General features: G+C 33.0%; 1 protein-coding gene and 1 pseudogene across 1 annotated transcript; both read left to right on the top strand.

The window, feature by feature from the left end:
* The first annotated feature begins 4620 nt into the window (after positions 1 to 4620).
* Positions 4621 to 12932, top strand: LOC133186923 (stimulator of interferon genes protein-like). The gene is made up of 6 exons (XM_061322312.1): positions 4621 to 4844; positions 9819 to 10051; positions 10641 to 10739; positions 11200 to 11432; positions 11822 to 12008; positions 12649 to 12932. The coding sequence occupies exons 1-6, from the start codon at positions 4654 to 4656 to the stop codon at positions 12930 to 12932; spliced, it is 1227 nt and encodes a 408-aa protein (XP_061178296.1). The 5' UTR covers positions 4621 to 4653.
* Positions 12933 to 13485: 553 nt separating this feature from the next.
* On the top strand, positions 13486 to 14468 carry LOC133186922 (uncharacterized; annotated as a pseudogene).
* Positions 14469 to 17256: the final 2788 nt, after the last annotated feature.

The raw sequence follows: 17256 nt of genomic DNA, 5'->3' as shown, positions 1-17256 counted from the left end.
TTTCAGGACTTGTGCCAAATCCCTTTGTAATTATAAAATACGATAAAATATGTTCAAACCAGTTTATCCAATTTTCTGTAGTGTGCACAAATTTATTCGAGAATCAGATAGGTTCTACTCCAAACTAGAAATATATCCATAGGACATGAATGCCCCGCCCAGGGTTAATTAGTAATGCAACATGAAAATTTGTATTAGTGTATAAAGTTTGAAGAAAATATCTTGAATAGCTTCTTTAAAACTGAGTTTTATACACAATAAATAGTAAAGTCAAAAGTCATTGGGAAGGTCATGGTCGAAAAAAGGACACAGTTGGTAAACTCTCACCAAATAATGTATCAGTGCATAAGCTTACATAAAAATATCTTAAATAGTTTCTTTGAAACTGAGCTAAACAAAAATTTGAGAAAAATGAGGTCAAACGAAATTAAGGTCAAGGTAAAAATGTTGCTCCCATCAATATGTATAAACATATGAAGTTTGATGAACATATCTTGAATAGTTTCCTTGAAATTTAGCTAAATTCAGATTTGAAGTCAAGGTCAAGAAAAGGCCAAGGTAAAAAAATGTTGATGCCATTAAATAGCTCTCATCAACATGTATAAGCATATAGTGATTGATAAAAATATCTTGAATAGTTTTTTTAAAAATTAGTTAAACACAAATTTGAATTCAAGGTCAAGGGAAAAGTCAAGATCAAAATGTTGATGCAGTTAAATAGCTCTCAGCAATATATATAATCATATAAAGTTTGTTTAAAATATCTTGAACAATTTCTTTGAAACTCAGCTGAACACAAATTTAAGAAAACTGGAATCGAGGTCAAAGGAAAGGTCAAGGTAAAAAATATGTTGATTATGTTAAATAGTTTTCATCAGTATGTATCAGCATTTAAAGTTTGATAAAAATATCTTGAACAGTTTCTTTGAAACTAAGCTGAACAATAATTTAAGAAAAGTGGGGTCAAGGTCACAGGGAACTCAAGGTCAAAAAATGTTAATGCACTTGAATAGCTCTCATCAATATGTATCAGCATATAGGGTTTGATAAAAATATCTTAAGTTTCTTTAAAATTTAGATAATCACTTATTTAAGAAAGTGAGATCAAATTTATAAAAGTCAAAAAATGTTGATGCAGTTGAATAAGGTTTGATTTAAATATCCTAAATAATTTCTTTGAAAGTTTCCTAAATGCAAATTTAAAAAAAACGTCAGGGTCAGGGTCAGGGTCAAAGGTAAAAGGTAAAAAATATTGATTCAGTTGATAGCTCCCATCAATATGCATCAGCGTATATAAGGTTTGATAAAAATGTCTTGAATATTTTCTTTGAAACTGAGCAGAACACTTATTTAAGAAAAGTGAGGTCAGGGTCAAAGTAAAGATCAAGGTCAAATAATGTTGATGCCGCCGAATAGCTCTCAACAATATGTATCAGCATTTCAGTGAAGTTTGATAAAAATATCTTGAATAGTTTGTTTTTTTTTAAACTGAGCCTCATGGCTGAGCATAAAAATTATTTGAGAATCAGATCATAGATTCTAATTCAAAACATGTGTCTTTGAATTCATCATATATAGAATATGTAAGAAATTTTAAATCCTTTTTAAACATGTAACTCATTTGTTCAACAAACATTGTAACCATTACGATATGTAAATTTAGAGCACTGGTAGACTCTATGCTCTATACTACGATAGGTCTTTAATTAAATAATTAAAATAACAGATATAATTTATGTATATAATTTTATCCAACCTGTAATTTATTTCGATTTATTTGTTTGATAATCATTATGTTTATTGTGCATGTATAATAAGGAAAAGATCTATTAGGTTGAAAGAACTAACGTCTTGTATCCTGTCCTTTTGTATAAATTATTCAATAAAATATGTTCATAATATGTTCAAATAGCGTAAAATTCCTATTTTATTATGCTAAATTTAAGCGGTCGATTTGATGCTTTGCTTCAATCTAAATTTGTGTATTTTATCAGATGGTGTTAAGTATCAATGAAACATCGTAAAATTCTAAACAATCGACCGCCTCAAGGTCGAGCTTAATTGTTTAGTAAACACGACGCTGTGTTCTTGATTATTACTTATCATTGACAATTAATGATATTTTTTTATTGAATATGAACACTATGGCATATAGTCACCCAATCTTGAAGCTAGGTCTTGATGTATACCAACTTGAGTTATTTTGGTATCAGGAAAAACCCTCCGTTCGATGTGTGAAACTTTTTGATAAGAGGAGGCTGGAATGTTTAAACAGTGATAAGGAATGCTTTCAAGTGTATGAAAGGTATAATTAAGATGTATAGAACCATGTCGTCTTTAAACTTGCCTCATTCAGTGGACAACTGTCTAGGTGTGATCTTGTGGACACGTATCTCTCTCTCTCTCTCTCTGACGCGAGTCCCCATTGTTGATGTTTGGTTTCGCTTTATTTATATCAGGATTTTAATGAAGGTTACCTGGTGAAATCACAAGTGTTTATGAGTAAGTTTTTCTTCTAAAGTTTCTGTTAAATCTGGTTTTATGAATTCTTTAAAAATAATTTTACTGAAAATCAAATGTTTGTTTGTCATCTGTACAGTTGACAGAAAATCAAAGGGTTACAGTTTTGATAATTTGTTGACACGGGGGAAGTAAGTTGGAGAATATTTCCCAATTCATCAATTTGAAAAAGGTAAAGTAGGTAAATATCATCAGCGATGACGTTCATTAATTATACGCTTAAAAAAAACTGTGAATTTATAATTATTCATACAGTATAGCTTGTAACAAACCAACCACTATGTGAGCTTCTCTCTCTCTCCTCATACGTTCCCATTCACTTACGAAAGTTAAAAAAATGTACTTTCGTTAACATTAATACATGTATTTGTTCACACTGAGTATGTTAAATCTGTGTCTACAATAAATTTATCAGATTGTTACCAAGGGTTTTCTAAGAATATAGAATATAAATAGATTTTTTTCTTTAACTATGCGGCATATGGAATTCGATGTCAATTGAGATTTATTTCGTCGGCGTGCAAGATTACATAACTAGATTAGCGTACTAAAATCGAGGAAGTATAAAACACCGAAAAAAAAAAACACACACACACACACAAAGAAAAATAAAATTCGTTGTCAAAAGGGGTCAAAGTACGACGGTAGTACTGCAGTTTCTCCTGTATTGTATCCTGTTTGACAGTCTACAAAATTTTCCATTCATCTCTTTATTTAAATTTACACGCACTTCATCTTAGTATAGTTATGCAACATGACACCAGGTTTCTAGGCCGTCATTAATTTTTTTTTCTTTGATGTACTCCGACTCACATTTTTAAAGATGGGTATGTTAATTTGTTGGTAGGTAGGTTTTTTTGTGTTTTTTTTTTCTGAATTATCTAACACATTGATAGATATGTCATAAAAAACTACAGACTTAACTTTACTGATGTTTTCAGTATACGTCTGACAACTAGTATCATCTCATATTGATTCCTACTTTCAATCTTATGAACCCCCCCAAGGAAATGATAAACCTTAACTTTAAAATTGATATCTTTATTTTCCAATAAACCAAAAAAGAAAACGAATTCAAAGTATTGAAAAAAAAATGATTGGGTAGGGGCAATTTTGATGTTGGAGTAGATCAAACAAATAATTTTTAGCTCACCTGATCTGAAAGCTCAAGTGTGCTTTTCTGACCACATTTTGCCTGTAGTCTATGTGTCCGTCCGTCCTTCTGTTTTCAAATTTTCAACTTCTTCTCCAGAACCACTGGGCCATTTTCAACAAAACTTGCCACAAAACATCCTTAGGTAAAGGGGATTCAAGTTTGTTCAAATGAAGGGCCACGCCCTCATTCAAGGGGAGATAATTCAGAAATAGTGAAAATTTGGTGGCATCTTTTAAGAATCAAGAACCACTGGCCCAAAAAAGTTGAAACTTATAGGAAACCTTGATTACATAGTGTAGATTCAAGTTTGTTCAATTCAAGACCCCTGGGGGTAGGGTGGGGCCACAGTGGGGGATCAAATTTTTACATAGGAATATATTGGAAAAATCTTTAAAAATCTTCTTCTCAAGAACAGCAAAGCCTTGTTTAGTCAATGATATGTAAGCATCCTCAGGTTATGTAGACTCAAGTTGTTCAAATCATGACCCCTGGGTTTAGGATGGGACAACAATGGGGGATCAAAATTTTACTTAGGAATACATAGAAAAAAATCTTTTTTCAGAAGTACAGCAAAGCCATGTTTAGTCATATTGATATGGATGCATCCTCAGGTAGTGTAGATTCAAGTTTGTTCCCATAATGATCCTCTGGGGTAGGGAGGGGCCACAATGGGTATCAATTTTTTTTACAAAGGAATATATAGGAAAAAATCTTTAAAATTTTGCTCAAGAACAGCAAAGCATTTGTTATTTTGATATGGAAGCATCCTCATACTGAACTGATTTGTGCTTTTTCCTAGCCAATGTGCTCAGGTGAGCGATGTGGCCCATGGGCCTTTTGTTTATTGCTGGCCCCAGTATTGAGTAATGCAACCTAACATCAATGAAGATTAGACCCTCGACGTATTTTTTATACACTTCCTTTTTTTTAAAATCAGGTACTCATTATTTTATCATAAGACACAACCATTCGTCGACATGTCATCGCCCACACTTGAACATCCACACAGATACCATGCCTTCATCTCCTACTGTCCCGACACAGATACAAACAACGCAAAGAAAATACTAGAAGCTATAGAAAACGAGGGCTTTCAGTGCTGCTTCCCTGAAAGAGATTTCTTACCAGGAGGAGCTCTAATCGATCTGGTCGTTGACGCCATACATAGGTAATTGTTCCCCGCTTTCGCGAAAGCGAAAGGACATTAAATCTCATTATCTGTCAGTCTGTCAAAAAACTTTTGAATGAAAGTAGATAGAACTTTCATATTTCACATGTCTATTACCTGTAACAAGACCTTTCCGAACATATCATGACTTTTGATCCCTTGACCTTGACGTTTGGCCTACTCTTATAAAATTTTAACATTACATTTACCATGATCATTACTATTGAATGAGAAGAGATGTGGCTTTCATCTTTCATATGTACATTACCTTTGATAAGACTTTCTAAATATACTATGATTTTTTGCATCGTGACCTTGACCTTGAGGTTTGACCTACTTTTCAAACATTTAACATTGAATATAATATTTAATTGAGAGAAGATAGGGCATTCATATTTGACATTTGTATTACCTGTGACAAGATATTTCCGAACGTGCTATGATTTTTGACCCTGTGACCTTGACCTTAAAGTTTGACAATTTTTTTTAAAAAATTAACATTCTTAAAAACTTTTGAATGAGAGAAGTTAGGACTTTCATATTTGACAAGAGCATTAAATTTGACAAGAAGTTTCCGATTGTGCTATAATATTTGACCCAGTGACTTTGACCTTTAAGTTTGACCTAATTTTCCAAAATTTTAGCATTGCTGATAATTTATGAAGGATAGAAGATAGGGCATTTATATTTCACATCTGCATTACCTGTGACAATACGTTTCTAAATGTACTATGATTTTAAACTCCTGACATTGACCTTGAAGTTTGACCTACATGTAATTTTCAAACTTTTAACATTGCTGATAATTTTTGAATGAGAGAAGATAGGGCATTTATATTTCACCTTGAAGTTTAACCTAATTTTCAAACCTTTAACATTGCTGATCATTTTTGAATGAGAGAAGATAAGGCATTTATATTTGACATGTGCATCACCTGTTTCAAGACTTTTTCTGAATATATTATAGTTTTTGACGCCGTGAGCTTGACCTTAAAGTTTAATCTACACTATTTATTTATTTTTTTTTTTACATTAGTTATGACTTTTGAAGAGAAGATGGAGCTTTCATATTTTATATGTAAATTACATATGACAACACCTTTCAGAAAGTTACATCTTTTTTGACTCATGACCTTGACCTAGAAGTTTGACTTTCTTATAAAAAAAATTTAACTTTGGCCGAAAACAGTTACAATATGCTACAAAATGCAAAATTCTTTCCTGAGAATTCAAGTCACAACCTAAAAATGCATGTAAAAAGCACATTGCTTACCAAAAGAAGGCAGTGAAGATTATAATTATGTAGATCAACATTCAAGTTGATAATTGGAGAAAAAAATGGTATCAATAGAAAAAAAACTGTATTCTAGAACGCAGAACATTTTTTTTTCTTCTTTGGTTTAAGGTTAAAATTACATATAGTTTTCTCAATTAAAGTAAATTGAAATCCTACTTGTTTTGTTCATTGCCAAAGAGATAGCCCCTTTTATTGAATGAGTAAAAATAGATAAATTGTTAATGTTATTTGCAAAAGATATTTTCAAGTAAGAAGAGGTAGCAAATACCTGTTTGGTGTATATTGCAACACTTTTTGCTGAAGGCGCATAAGAGCTTTTCTGATAACGTTTTGTCGGTCTGTCTGTCTGTCCGTCCGTCCGTCTGTAAACTTTTAACGTTTTCAACTTCTCAAGAACCACTGGGCCAATTTCACCCAAACTTGCCACAAAACATTCTTGGGTGTAGGGGATTCATTCATGATCAAGGGTAGATAATTAAGAACTGGAGAAAATAATGTATCAAATTTAAAATATTCTTCTCAAGAACCACTGAACCAGAAAAGATATTCAAATCCAGGCCCCTTGGGTATGGTGGAGCCACAGTAAGGGATCATAGGTTTGAATAGGAATTTAAAATAATTCTTTTGAAGTTTAAAATCATTCTTCTGAATAACAGCTGGGTCATGATTTGTCATATTTATATGGAAGCATTTTCAGGTAGTGTAGATTCAGATTTGTTCAAATCATGGCCCTCAGGAGTAGGTAGGGGCCACAATGGGAGAACAACGAATAACATGGTAATACATGTGTATTTGAAACTCTTTTTTTCTGAAGAACAACAATGGGCAAGATTATTCATATGGAAGCATTCTCAGGTATTGTAGATTTAACTTTGATCAAATCATACCCACCTGGGTTTGGGTAGAGCCACAAATAGGAGATCAAAGTTTTACACGGTATTATTGTCATCTCCCTCGGGAGATGACACATTAAGTTTGAATCACCGGAAGTAAAGTCCTAGTGTAAGCTGCCATTGATAAACTGGTGGTCTGGCAAAGGAACTGACGATGACACGATTTCTAAATATAGAGATGTAAACAAAATTGACCAAAGTCTGTCTTATTATTATCAAACAAAATGGTCCATCTTAAAGTTTAAAGTAAAACTACACCAGGGTTCATTAAGAGTAATAGAGGTAGGATCACTTGGGTGGTGGTGGGTCTTCATTAACGGCTTATATATATATACATAAACATTGTATCTAGGCTTTTGCGTAAAACGATGGTCAGCGCGCGGGGATCAATATACACAAAACATGGCATATTGAATGTATAAGCCAAGGCGTGGATCCAAGATTTACTGACGAAAGAAAACAGTGAAAACATTTAAATAAAGACTCATATTAAATGTATATATACAATGGCAAAAACTTTACTTTTATGTGCACTTTAGTCAATCGATAATTAATGCCGTATATATGAAAAATAAAACAGAACTTATTCAAAAAATAAATAAATAAATAAATAAATAAATTTCGAAGAAAAGAAATTTTACCTAAAAGCACAAATTAGGCAGAAACATAAATGTCTCTGATTTAAGTAACTCGGTGCTGCAGGCATTGGAATAAAGATCATAAAGAATCATTATGAGTATTTTCTCGGATGTGTGCGCTATATTCTTTTTTATTTAAATTTACCCCTGTAGAAAAGTTTTAGGAAAAGATACAGTTTTCTTTTCCTGGCTCAGATTTTAAGAATTAATAAACAAAGCAACTGTTATCATTTTTCTTTACGCAATTCTAAAGGTAAAAAAAAATCACTCCTCGTATTCTTGAAATAAAGCTAAAATTATAAAATGTGTGTCTCATGGAACAGCCTATAAAATCGATGTTGGTAGATTGGGGTTCTTTTCAGTGTGTAAATACTTAATTTTAAATGGTAACGTTTCAATTTTATTACCTTTCTATGCATGATTTTTTTTCCCAGGAGCGTATACATGTACATGTACTTATATTATACATAATATAGCGTTAGAACATGAATCTGCATGGGCAGCAGAAGGGCATGAAGCAGGAGTTTTTCCCTTGATATTCCCAGTGGCTCGATGGCCAACTCACTGCAGAGGATACGAATAAGGAAAATAAGGAAAGTCTTGGGAATTAATTCAGGTTCAGATTAATTTAAGTTGGCGCTTTAAAACTTCTTTGCTGCCGTAGTAGGCGGCTAAGAACTAAAGTCAAAAGGAACGCTAATTTTTTAACCATCTTCTTTCGGAATAATTGTTAAAGCTATATATGGCGTATCTGAGCTAAAAAATAAAAATACGAGATTGGGTGTAGCTAAACATGATATATGTTATTTACGTTGAAATTAAATTTTTCACCGATTTTGAACTTGAATAACCTCATGTTTCCATAGTTCGACTGATTAAAAAAAAATTTAAAACTGTGTCTGTTAATTAAAATCTGAATCGGTAAATAAATCGGTTATTGTTTTAAATTTCTAATATCCTTGAAACGTGATTGATTTAAATTGTGAAATTTACAGGAAAGTCCTATTTTTATATAAAGTAATAAAACAAATAGAAAGATCTTTTTAATTTAGGTAATCTGAACTTATTAAAAAAAAACGCAATATTTGACTTTAAATAATTCTTACGAATATTTCTCAGTGGTTAGAATTTTTTTACAGACATTATACAAAATATATTTAAACTGAATAAAGCATATTTACAACAGGTAAAATAATACAGGCACATAGCACCAGGAGGGCCGTCCCCTTCCACTTTTTTCCCAAACATTGAAAAGGCGCACCCTTGACCCCTCTTCCACCTTTTGTTGCAGTATGGTACGTCAAATCATCCCATAAGAATGTATTATAATATAAAATATGTTTGTCGGAAAAGTTGTAATCCCTCCTTCCAAGAAATGAAAATGTTGAGTTTGGATAGCCCCTTTTTCCCCTTGTCAAAGATTGTTCAGATAAATCGTCGATTTTTTCTTCGGTCCTCCACCCCCCATTTTTCAAAAGCGATACTACTGCCTGTAATAGCTGAGAAAATGATATAACATTCCACTGTTTATTCTGTGACATTAATGAAGCCAAAGAGATGACATTTCAGGCTTTCTAGAAAGCCAAACTTGTATACAAATTAAAAAAAAATGAAATACAACAAAGCCATGATTAGTCGTAATGTGCAAGCGTCCTCGGGTAATGTAGATTAAAGCCCCCCTCCCTAGACGGGCCACAGTAGGGAATCAGTTTAACAAGAAAATATGTAGGAACAAAGTAGCAAGGCCATATAACTTACACTGCATCAATTTGCAACCATTCGTAAATTTCATTGACTCATTTTTTTTAATTCAAATTATGGACCCTGTTTAAGATGGGTTTAAAATTGGAGATCAGATTTTACATAATGCTAGTGTACATAAAAAATCTTTTTAAAAAGTCTTCTACAGAACAGCAATTAAGGCCATGTTAGTCATATTGATATCAAAACACCCCCTCCCAATGTTGTGTGGATTCAAACTGTTAAATAACAGTCTCTTATGGCTAGTAGGGGCCAAAATACCGAGTCAACATTTTTCATTGGAATAAAGAGAGACAAATCTTTTGAAAATCTTCCAACAGCTTGACCGAGGTGATGAAGTGAGCATTGTGTCCCATGAGCCTTTTGTTTAAACATATTCTTTCAGTTCCCGCCATGTGATTCTGGTGATTTCCCCGTCGTCTTTACAAAGCGAGTGGAGCAAGTTTGAGATGTTGTTGGCTGTGGACGATTCCCATACCCGGAACCGCGTTTGTCTGGTTCCGGTACTGCTGGGCGGGGTCAAGCTTGGATGTCTCCCACCTCCACTCCGACTTCTTACTTGTGTAGAACTCCGTGAAAAATTCGAGAATGTTTATGATATCATCCAGGCCATTAAAAGTAAGATGTATTTACTATATGTTATTATAATCATGGTAATAACATTCAATAGATAACAATTAAGTTACAAGCACTAGATTTTAAATCAAATTAATGATTTCAAACATAATCTCTTCTTGAAAATCTGAAATTAATCTTAAAAGAAATAAGGAAGATTTCTGTATATAACAAGAATAAAAATTAACATTGTAAAACTACTTATTTTTGTCGGGTCAAATTTTCGTGGTTTGAGGAAAAAATATTGGTTCGAGGAGATTTGATTTCGTGGTTGAAGAACATCTTACTGTTTATGAAATTGCAACTTTTTTGTTGAGGACATGAATTCGCTGGTCTCGTCATACCACGTAAACAACGAAAGTGCAAACCCCAATATAGTGATCTCACATTATTATATAGCGCTGTGGTCATTTATAACTGTGGATAGTGCATGGCCAAACGTTGAGAAACATAGATCAGAGATAAAAGTCTTATTACATGTATATATCATGGGAAAAATGAAATAACTTCTACATGCAAGTAATAAAAAAATCTTAAAGCGAGAGACCTTAATTACCTCCCAACTCAATTCTATTGTCGCTTTTCTCAACAGAAGCAGATTACACCTGGGAGTCCCTTTTACCTGTGGGGAATCTGGCGCATGGCTTTGCCTGGGGATATTATTTCGGATACCTCAAAATCATTTTACCAAGTATGTATTTGTTGGTTTGTTATGCACTGTTTTCTCTCTCTCTCTCTCTCTCTCTCTCTCTCTCTCTCTGTTTTATTTAACATGATTTTTGTTATTATATTTTCCTTCATCGATATCTCAGAAAAGATTTGATTACATTTTACGAAACTTTCATACGATAAAAGAGTGACTCATTTTTGCCTTGATATACCTCCGTGGCTTGATGGCCATGTCACTTACATGTAGAAGGATAAGATTAAGGAAAACCATTGTAAGCCATTGAAAATCTAAGTTAGCGCTTTAATTAAAACTTCTTGGCTGCTGTCAAAATAAGCGGCTTTGAAATAAAGACAAAAGGAAGACCATTTTTTAGCCATCTCCTGGCAGAATTGCACATGTCTATTATAATTTTTAAGAGTTGCTCAATGTTTATATAATTTTTTTCTAGACTGAATTCTTATGCATTGTACTGATTTTCAAGCTATTGACGTAAGAGCAAAAGAATGGTGGATGGACAATGGCAAGAATGGGAAAATGAGTGAAAAATTGTTCCTGTTATTTCCTCAAAGCTGTCGGTGTAGAGACTCCCTTTCTGACGAAAACCCTCTTATCGAACATGTTGGTCATCTTCCTGTTATTACTAAAAACAGAGCTGGTACTGTAGCTCGTCAATATAGAAACAGTATATACAGCATTCAGGACGATAGAGGTGAAGTGAGTACAGTTCATAATTATCATTGACATCCGTCAGTAGATCATGGTGGTTATATTTTTTGTGTTTATTATTTAGATGCATTGTGTTATCCTATCAGAAATTCCACCGCTCTACGCTCACTAACAGTGATAGTGAAGGATGAGACATGAAAAGTTATGCAATATGTAATATAGGCGTATAGATAGTGAAAGAAATGATTAATAATAAATTTTTATCTCGGTTTATATTATGTATTGCCATGTGTCAATGACAAACCTTAATGATAAGGGACAAAATCAAAGCCCTGTTGTACACCACATTAATTTTAGAACAAAAGAGATATTCATTAGTTTTTTATTCAAAAGAATTATAAATAGATCCTTTGTTTAAAATATGCATTTAATTATAGGAATATTACTTCGTTGGTGAATATGTAACAGTTATTCACACTATGTATGAAATGGAACAGAATGCTAAAACAGGCCTACAGACAAAAGAAAAGTATATTCAAGCCATGAGGTTCTACCTAACAATTAAAGACATTTTAGAAAAGGATCCTGAGTGCTCGAAAAGATATAGAATTATATTTTACAAAGGTATAAGTATATCAAAGGCATAGATATTTTAACTTTTTAAAAGACTAGGTATGGTATTGGTCAAAATTTTTCAACATTTAAAAAAAACAACTGATTATTGTGTACTACTTTTTTAAAGCAAAATTGTTAAAAAAAAATCAGTGAAAAGTACAAAAGTTTGAAAATTAAAGAAGTTTGTACCCTCTGCGTATATTATGAGTTTATTTTGTTATCAAATCAGTTCTTTTATTGAAATTGGCATCATCATAGGTGTTTAATTATAAACCCCTGAATTGTTCTAAATTTAACCGAAAACAGAGGACCAGAAAAACCCTTAAGCTCCCCTTTTCTTTAAAATTTGTACTTTTAACATTAGATATCAAACTTAGCAACTAGAAAGCATAAGAACTTGCTATTCCATTAAAAGCCCTTATTTTTAATGGACAGCAACATCTTAATTCTTTCTTATAGCCATATTTCGTTACACGAAATAATTTGCATTAATATCTTATTCAGTACATGTATATCTATTGGTAAAGTATAACTCTGTTTTGAATAGGTATTCACAATAAATGGAATTGCTATACGCTTATCTTGCTGTATTTCTGTATCAGTACAACAACTATGCAACCTGGTTTAAATTTATTAAATTACCTTTTAGATAAAAGCGACAGCTCTGAGAAGATACCACGGTTAATATGTAGGGAAATAAAGAGACAGATACAAGAGGAATCAGCGGATGACCGACTTAGCGAGACCTCTTTCAGCAGCCTCGAGCAGTTTTCCTCCATATGTGGACCCGATTTCAATCTTTATTCCATAGTAAACTCTGTCAATTCACATATGTCTAAAAGTGAACCTTACATTCACCGAGATGAGAAAGGTAAATTGAAGACAGTAGAACGAGGAGACCAACTAACCAATGTGTTCAATGAACCGACATGATGTAGATCAAAGAAAACAAAAGTTTTTCTTTGGTCAAAAGTTGATGGTTTTAGGATGAATGTGGTTTTGTATTAAAGTTTGACCTGCTAATTGTTTACCATTGTCATCGGATCGAGAAGACAATTCTTTCAAAGGAGAGTGTTCTATTGTAGACATTATAATGATTTGTTGCCCAGTGATATATTTGAATACGAGTACATCATTTGAATATATATTTCATGAGGAGCAAGCATTGTATACCAGTACCTGCTTTCACTGGAATCCATTGTACATAAGTCATATAAATACAGAAAAAAATGTCAGTGACAAGTTTTTATCTTAGCATATAGAATAAAAGATTGTGTTTTCTGATATTTGTTTTCTTATATCTATAATTAATGTTACAATAATCCTTTAATTTTTCAATTATCCTTCGGTTAACCAACTAAAACTCTCCACTTTCCATCAGAATACGACTTGTCAAATTCTAGGGGGTCAATCAAGGTCCTTCCTAGTCTGATAATTTTGCTACTTGAAGAGAATGACATGGATATTGCACCGCCTTTAAAAATCAATGCAGTTATCTTTGAGGGCGGGAAGAGGGCACTTGAAACTTCTTATAATCCTCGAATCACTTATAATTGGAATACTTTATGGTTTCTTGTTTCGTTTTTCTGGCTCTCGGTCGGATTCTGAGTAACGTTTAAGACCACGTGGATTATCACAAAGTGATTCATACTCTTTGTTTCACTTGCCTCCATCCGAAGAAGGGTCTGAGCATCAAAAAAGACGTAAGTATACAGGTCAGAGACTAACGAAGAATTACTTTATAAACGTCGGCGGGACTTATCTTAAAAGTATTGACATTTTTCGTCAAACATATCCACAATCGGAGTTCTTTTTGATTGTTTCTTTTATATCCGATGTGTCTTACGCGCCATTTTACCGAGTATTTGATAATCACACGTTGATAAGCCCGGTTTGGGTAAGTGCGACAACGGAATCGGTTGAGGAAATAACTTTACATCTATTTGGTAAAAAAAAAACATGGTTACACTTCCTATCGTTGATATTGCCGTTTGGCTCCAGAATAATATGCATCCAGACGACTTTGATTGTGACAATGGGCATATCTGACAACGAAAAAGAGGCTTTAATGTTTAAACTCGTTCACACAGAGGCCGTACAATGGATAAATAAATATTATACTACATTCCCTGAGAAATGGCATCATAAATTACGACAAATTACATAAGTATATTGGCTCAGATTTTTGGATTGTACGAGAAAAATCTATCCTTTACTGATTTTAATGATTTCAATCCAGCTTAAGTTCCACCGCGGACTAGTTTCATGAAAGAAGATTGTAAATCCACAAATTAAAGTGAAAAGTAGGCGCTTTTCTTATTTGTTAAAAACATATCTCAAAAATCTATACACGCGTTAAAAATGTTGAGAGGATTTAAAATTGAAAAGAAAGAGAAACCGAAAGCTGGCCTTTTTCTACCATATGTTCTCTTCCTTTCAAATTGTGAACTTGCGGAGCATTTATTTTGATTTTGAAAATGTCCTAAAATCAAAGTGCTTGTAGTACGTGTTACTTCTGTGTATCTTAAAGTTTGTGTATTTTTGTTTTTAGCTCGGTATAAAGTTTTGAAATAAAAAAAAATACTTTGTGCTTTCCTTGGACTTTTTCTTGTGAAAATATTTTAATATATGGATGTCAAGGAATTTTCATTCAATGAATATACAATGTATTTGAATATGAATTAATGATTCGAAAATTCGGGGGGGGGGGGGGCTGTATACTGAAAAGATAGATAACCCTGGCAAATTTATTTGGAAAAGTATTCAATTAATCAAGTTCAAATTGGATAATCCTTTTCATATTTTGAATTAGATGTTTAGAAAAAAAAAATCATACCCTCGAAATCAAACATTTGGCGATATTTTATGAGGAACAATAAAATGGATACGTGTGAATTTCAATTGTTGTAGATCGAGAGGGATTTTACGAGTAAAATTCGTTGTCAAGAGGGGCCAAAGTACGACGGTAGTGCAGTTTCTCCTGTATTGAATCCTGTTTGACAGTCTGCAAAATTTTCCATTCATCACATCTCTTTATTTAAATTTACATGCACTTCATCTTAGTATAGTTATGCAACATGACACCAGGTTTCTAGGCCATCATTAATTTTTTTTTTCTTTGATGTACTCCGACCCACATTTTTAAAGATGGGTACGTTGGTAGGTAGTTTTTGTTTTTGTTTTTTCTGAATTATCTAACACATTGATAGATATGTCATAAAAAACTACAGACTTAACAAATTTACTGATGTTTTCAGTATACGTCTGACAACTAGTATTATTTCATATTGATTCCTACTTTCAATCTTAAGAAACGCCCCAAGGAAATGATAAACCTTAACTTTAAAATTTGTATTTTCCCATAAACCAAAAAAGAAATTAAAGTATTAAAAAAATGATTGGGTAGGGGCAATTTTCATGGGTCGGTCGGAGAAGATCAAACAAATAAGTTTTAGCTCACCTGAGCTGAAAGCTCAAGTGAGCTTTTCTGACCACATTTTGTCTGTTGTCCATCTGTCCGTCCGTCCCTCTGTAAACCTTTCATATTTTTAACTTCTTCTCACGAACCACTGGGCCAATTTCAACAAAACTTGCTACAAAGCATCCTTAGGTTAAACGGATTCAAGTTTGTTCAAATGAAGGGCCACGCCCTCATTCAAGGGCGCAGCACAGTTAAGGTGCCAAATGGAAATATCGGCGAATTTTTAGGTAAAAAATACATTCTTTACCAGGATGGGCATTTCTTTTTAGGACTTTACTATTATCGCACAAATGCAATGTGGTTGAAAACTAAATGTTGAAGACGATTAGATTTCTTATTAAGACTTGTCACGTGATGTGGCAGTCACGTGATTTTAGCAAATATACCTGAAGTATTGAGGTCATCTATAAATTCTAATATTGCAAGGGCATAACCAAGTTAAAAATCTTAAGTTTAACATATAATTATTTTCAACACTCTTTGTAGTTTGTGAAAAGTGCTGCGAACCTATATAGATTCTACTATCTAATTGCTAAAATTACATTTGTTAGACCGTATGTTGAATATTTTGCTGGTCAAGTACATTATATCTAGATATAATTAATTCATTTGCAAGATTTCAACAGGTTCGCAGCACTTTTCAAATATCTTCATACTTCTTGAGTTTATGTGTAAAAGCTTGTCATAATTCATTGAGGGTATGCCCTTGCAATATATCGATTTATTATGACCCTTCTATTACCCTTCAATGAATCTGCAAATATACAACAGTATCGCTTCTCTAGGGAATGTACGGGAAGTATATGAATAAAATCATAAAAAAGACATCGTATCCAAGTTAATGGCCTCTTATATATCTACAATTTATATTTTATTTAATTACAAAATACATTTTTCATTGTATAAATGTAACTTGATCCGCCTCTCACTGCACACAAACTGCGTCAAATATTCCGATATGACGTCACATTGACAAGTGCATTGCGATCAGTGAATTGTTTATATATTGCTGTGTTGGATTTAACCAACGACAATAATGCATGCACTAGTTAGTATTGATGTAGTTTAAAGCTATTCATCAGTTTAAAATAGCAAATCATTTCATTTTGTGGTAATTTGAAGAACTTATATTTTTGTGTGATGTCATAGTAAGCATTTCCCGTATAAATTAGGCCCCGCCTCCTTACTGCAGCCTTAACTGTGCTGCGGGGAGATATTTCAGAAATAGTGAAATTTGGTGGCATCTTTTAAGAATCAAGAACCACTGGCCCAAAAAAGTTGAAACTTATAGGAAACCTTGATTACATAGTGTAGATTTAAGTTTGTTCAATTCATGACCCCTAGGGGTAGGGTGGGGCCACAGTGGGGATCAAATTTTTACATAGGAATATATTGGAAAAATCTTTAAAAATCTTCTTCTCAAGAACAGCAAAGCCTTGTTTAGTCATTGATATGTAAGTATCCTCAGGTAATGTAGACTCAAGTTGTTCAAATCATGACCTCTTGGGGTTAGAGTGGGACCACAATGGGGGATCAAAATTGTACTAAGGAATATATAGGAAAAACTCTTGTTCAGAAGAACAGCAAAGCCATGTTTAGTCATATTGAAATGGAAGCATCCTCAGGTAGTGCAGATTCAAGTTTGTTCCGATGATGACCCTCTGGGGTAGGGAGGGGCCACAATGAGGTATCAATTTTTACAAAGGAATATATCGGAAAAAATCTTTAAAAATCTTCGCTCAAGAACAGCAAAGCATTTGTTATTTTGATATGGAA

This window comes from Saccostrea echinata, unplaced genomic scaffold (assembly GCF_033153115.1).
Source record: "Saccostrea echinata isolate AGI-Se365-2 ecotype Australia unplaced genomic scaffold, CSIRO_AGI_Sech_v1 ptg000014l, whole genome shotgun sequence".
In the NCBI taxonomy this organism is placed as follows: Eukaryota; Metazoa; Mollusca; class Bivalvia; order Ostreida; family Ostreidae; genus Saccostrea; species Saccostrea echinata.
The sequence above is the reverse complement of the archived record's forward strand: the minus strand, read 5'-3'. Positions and strand labels throughout refer to the sequence as shown.

Bases quoted from the DNA above. Each gene is read 5' to 3' on its own strand.
- LOC133186923 (XM_061322312.1), top strand. From the start codon at position 4,654: ATGTCATCGCCCACACTTGAACATCCACACAGATACCATGCCTTCATC. The intron at 4,845-9,818 runs GTAATTGTTCCC...ATATTCTTTCAG, and splicing joins GTCGTTGACGCCATACATAG to TTCCCGCCATGTGATTCTGG. The intron at 11,433-11,821 runs GTGAGTACAGTT...ATTTAATTATAG, and splicing joins TTCAGGACGATAGAGGTGAA to GAATATTACTTCGTTGGTGA.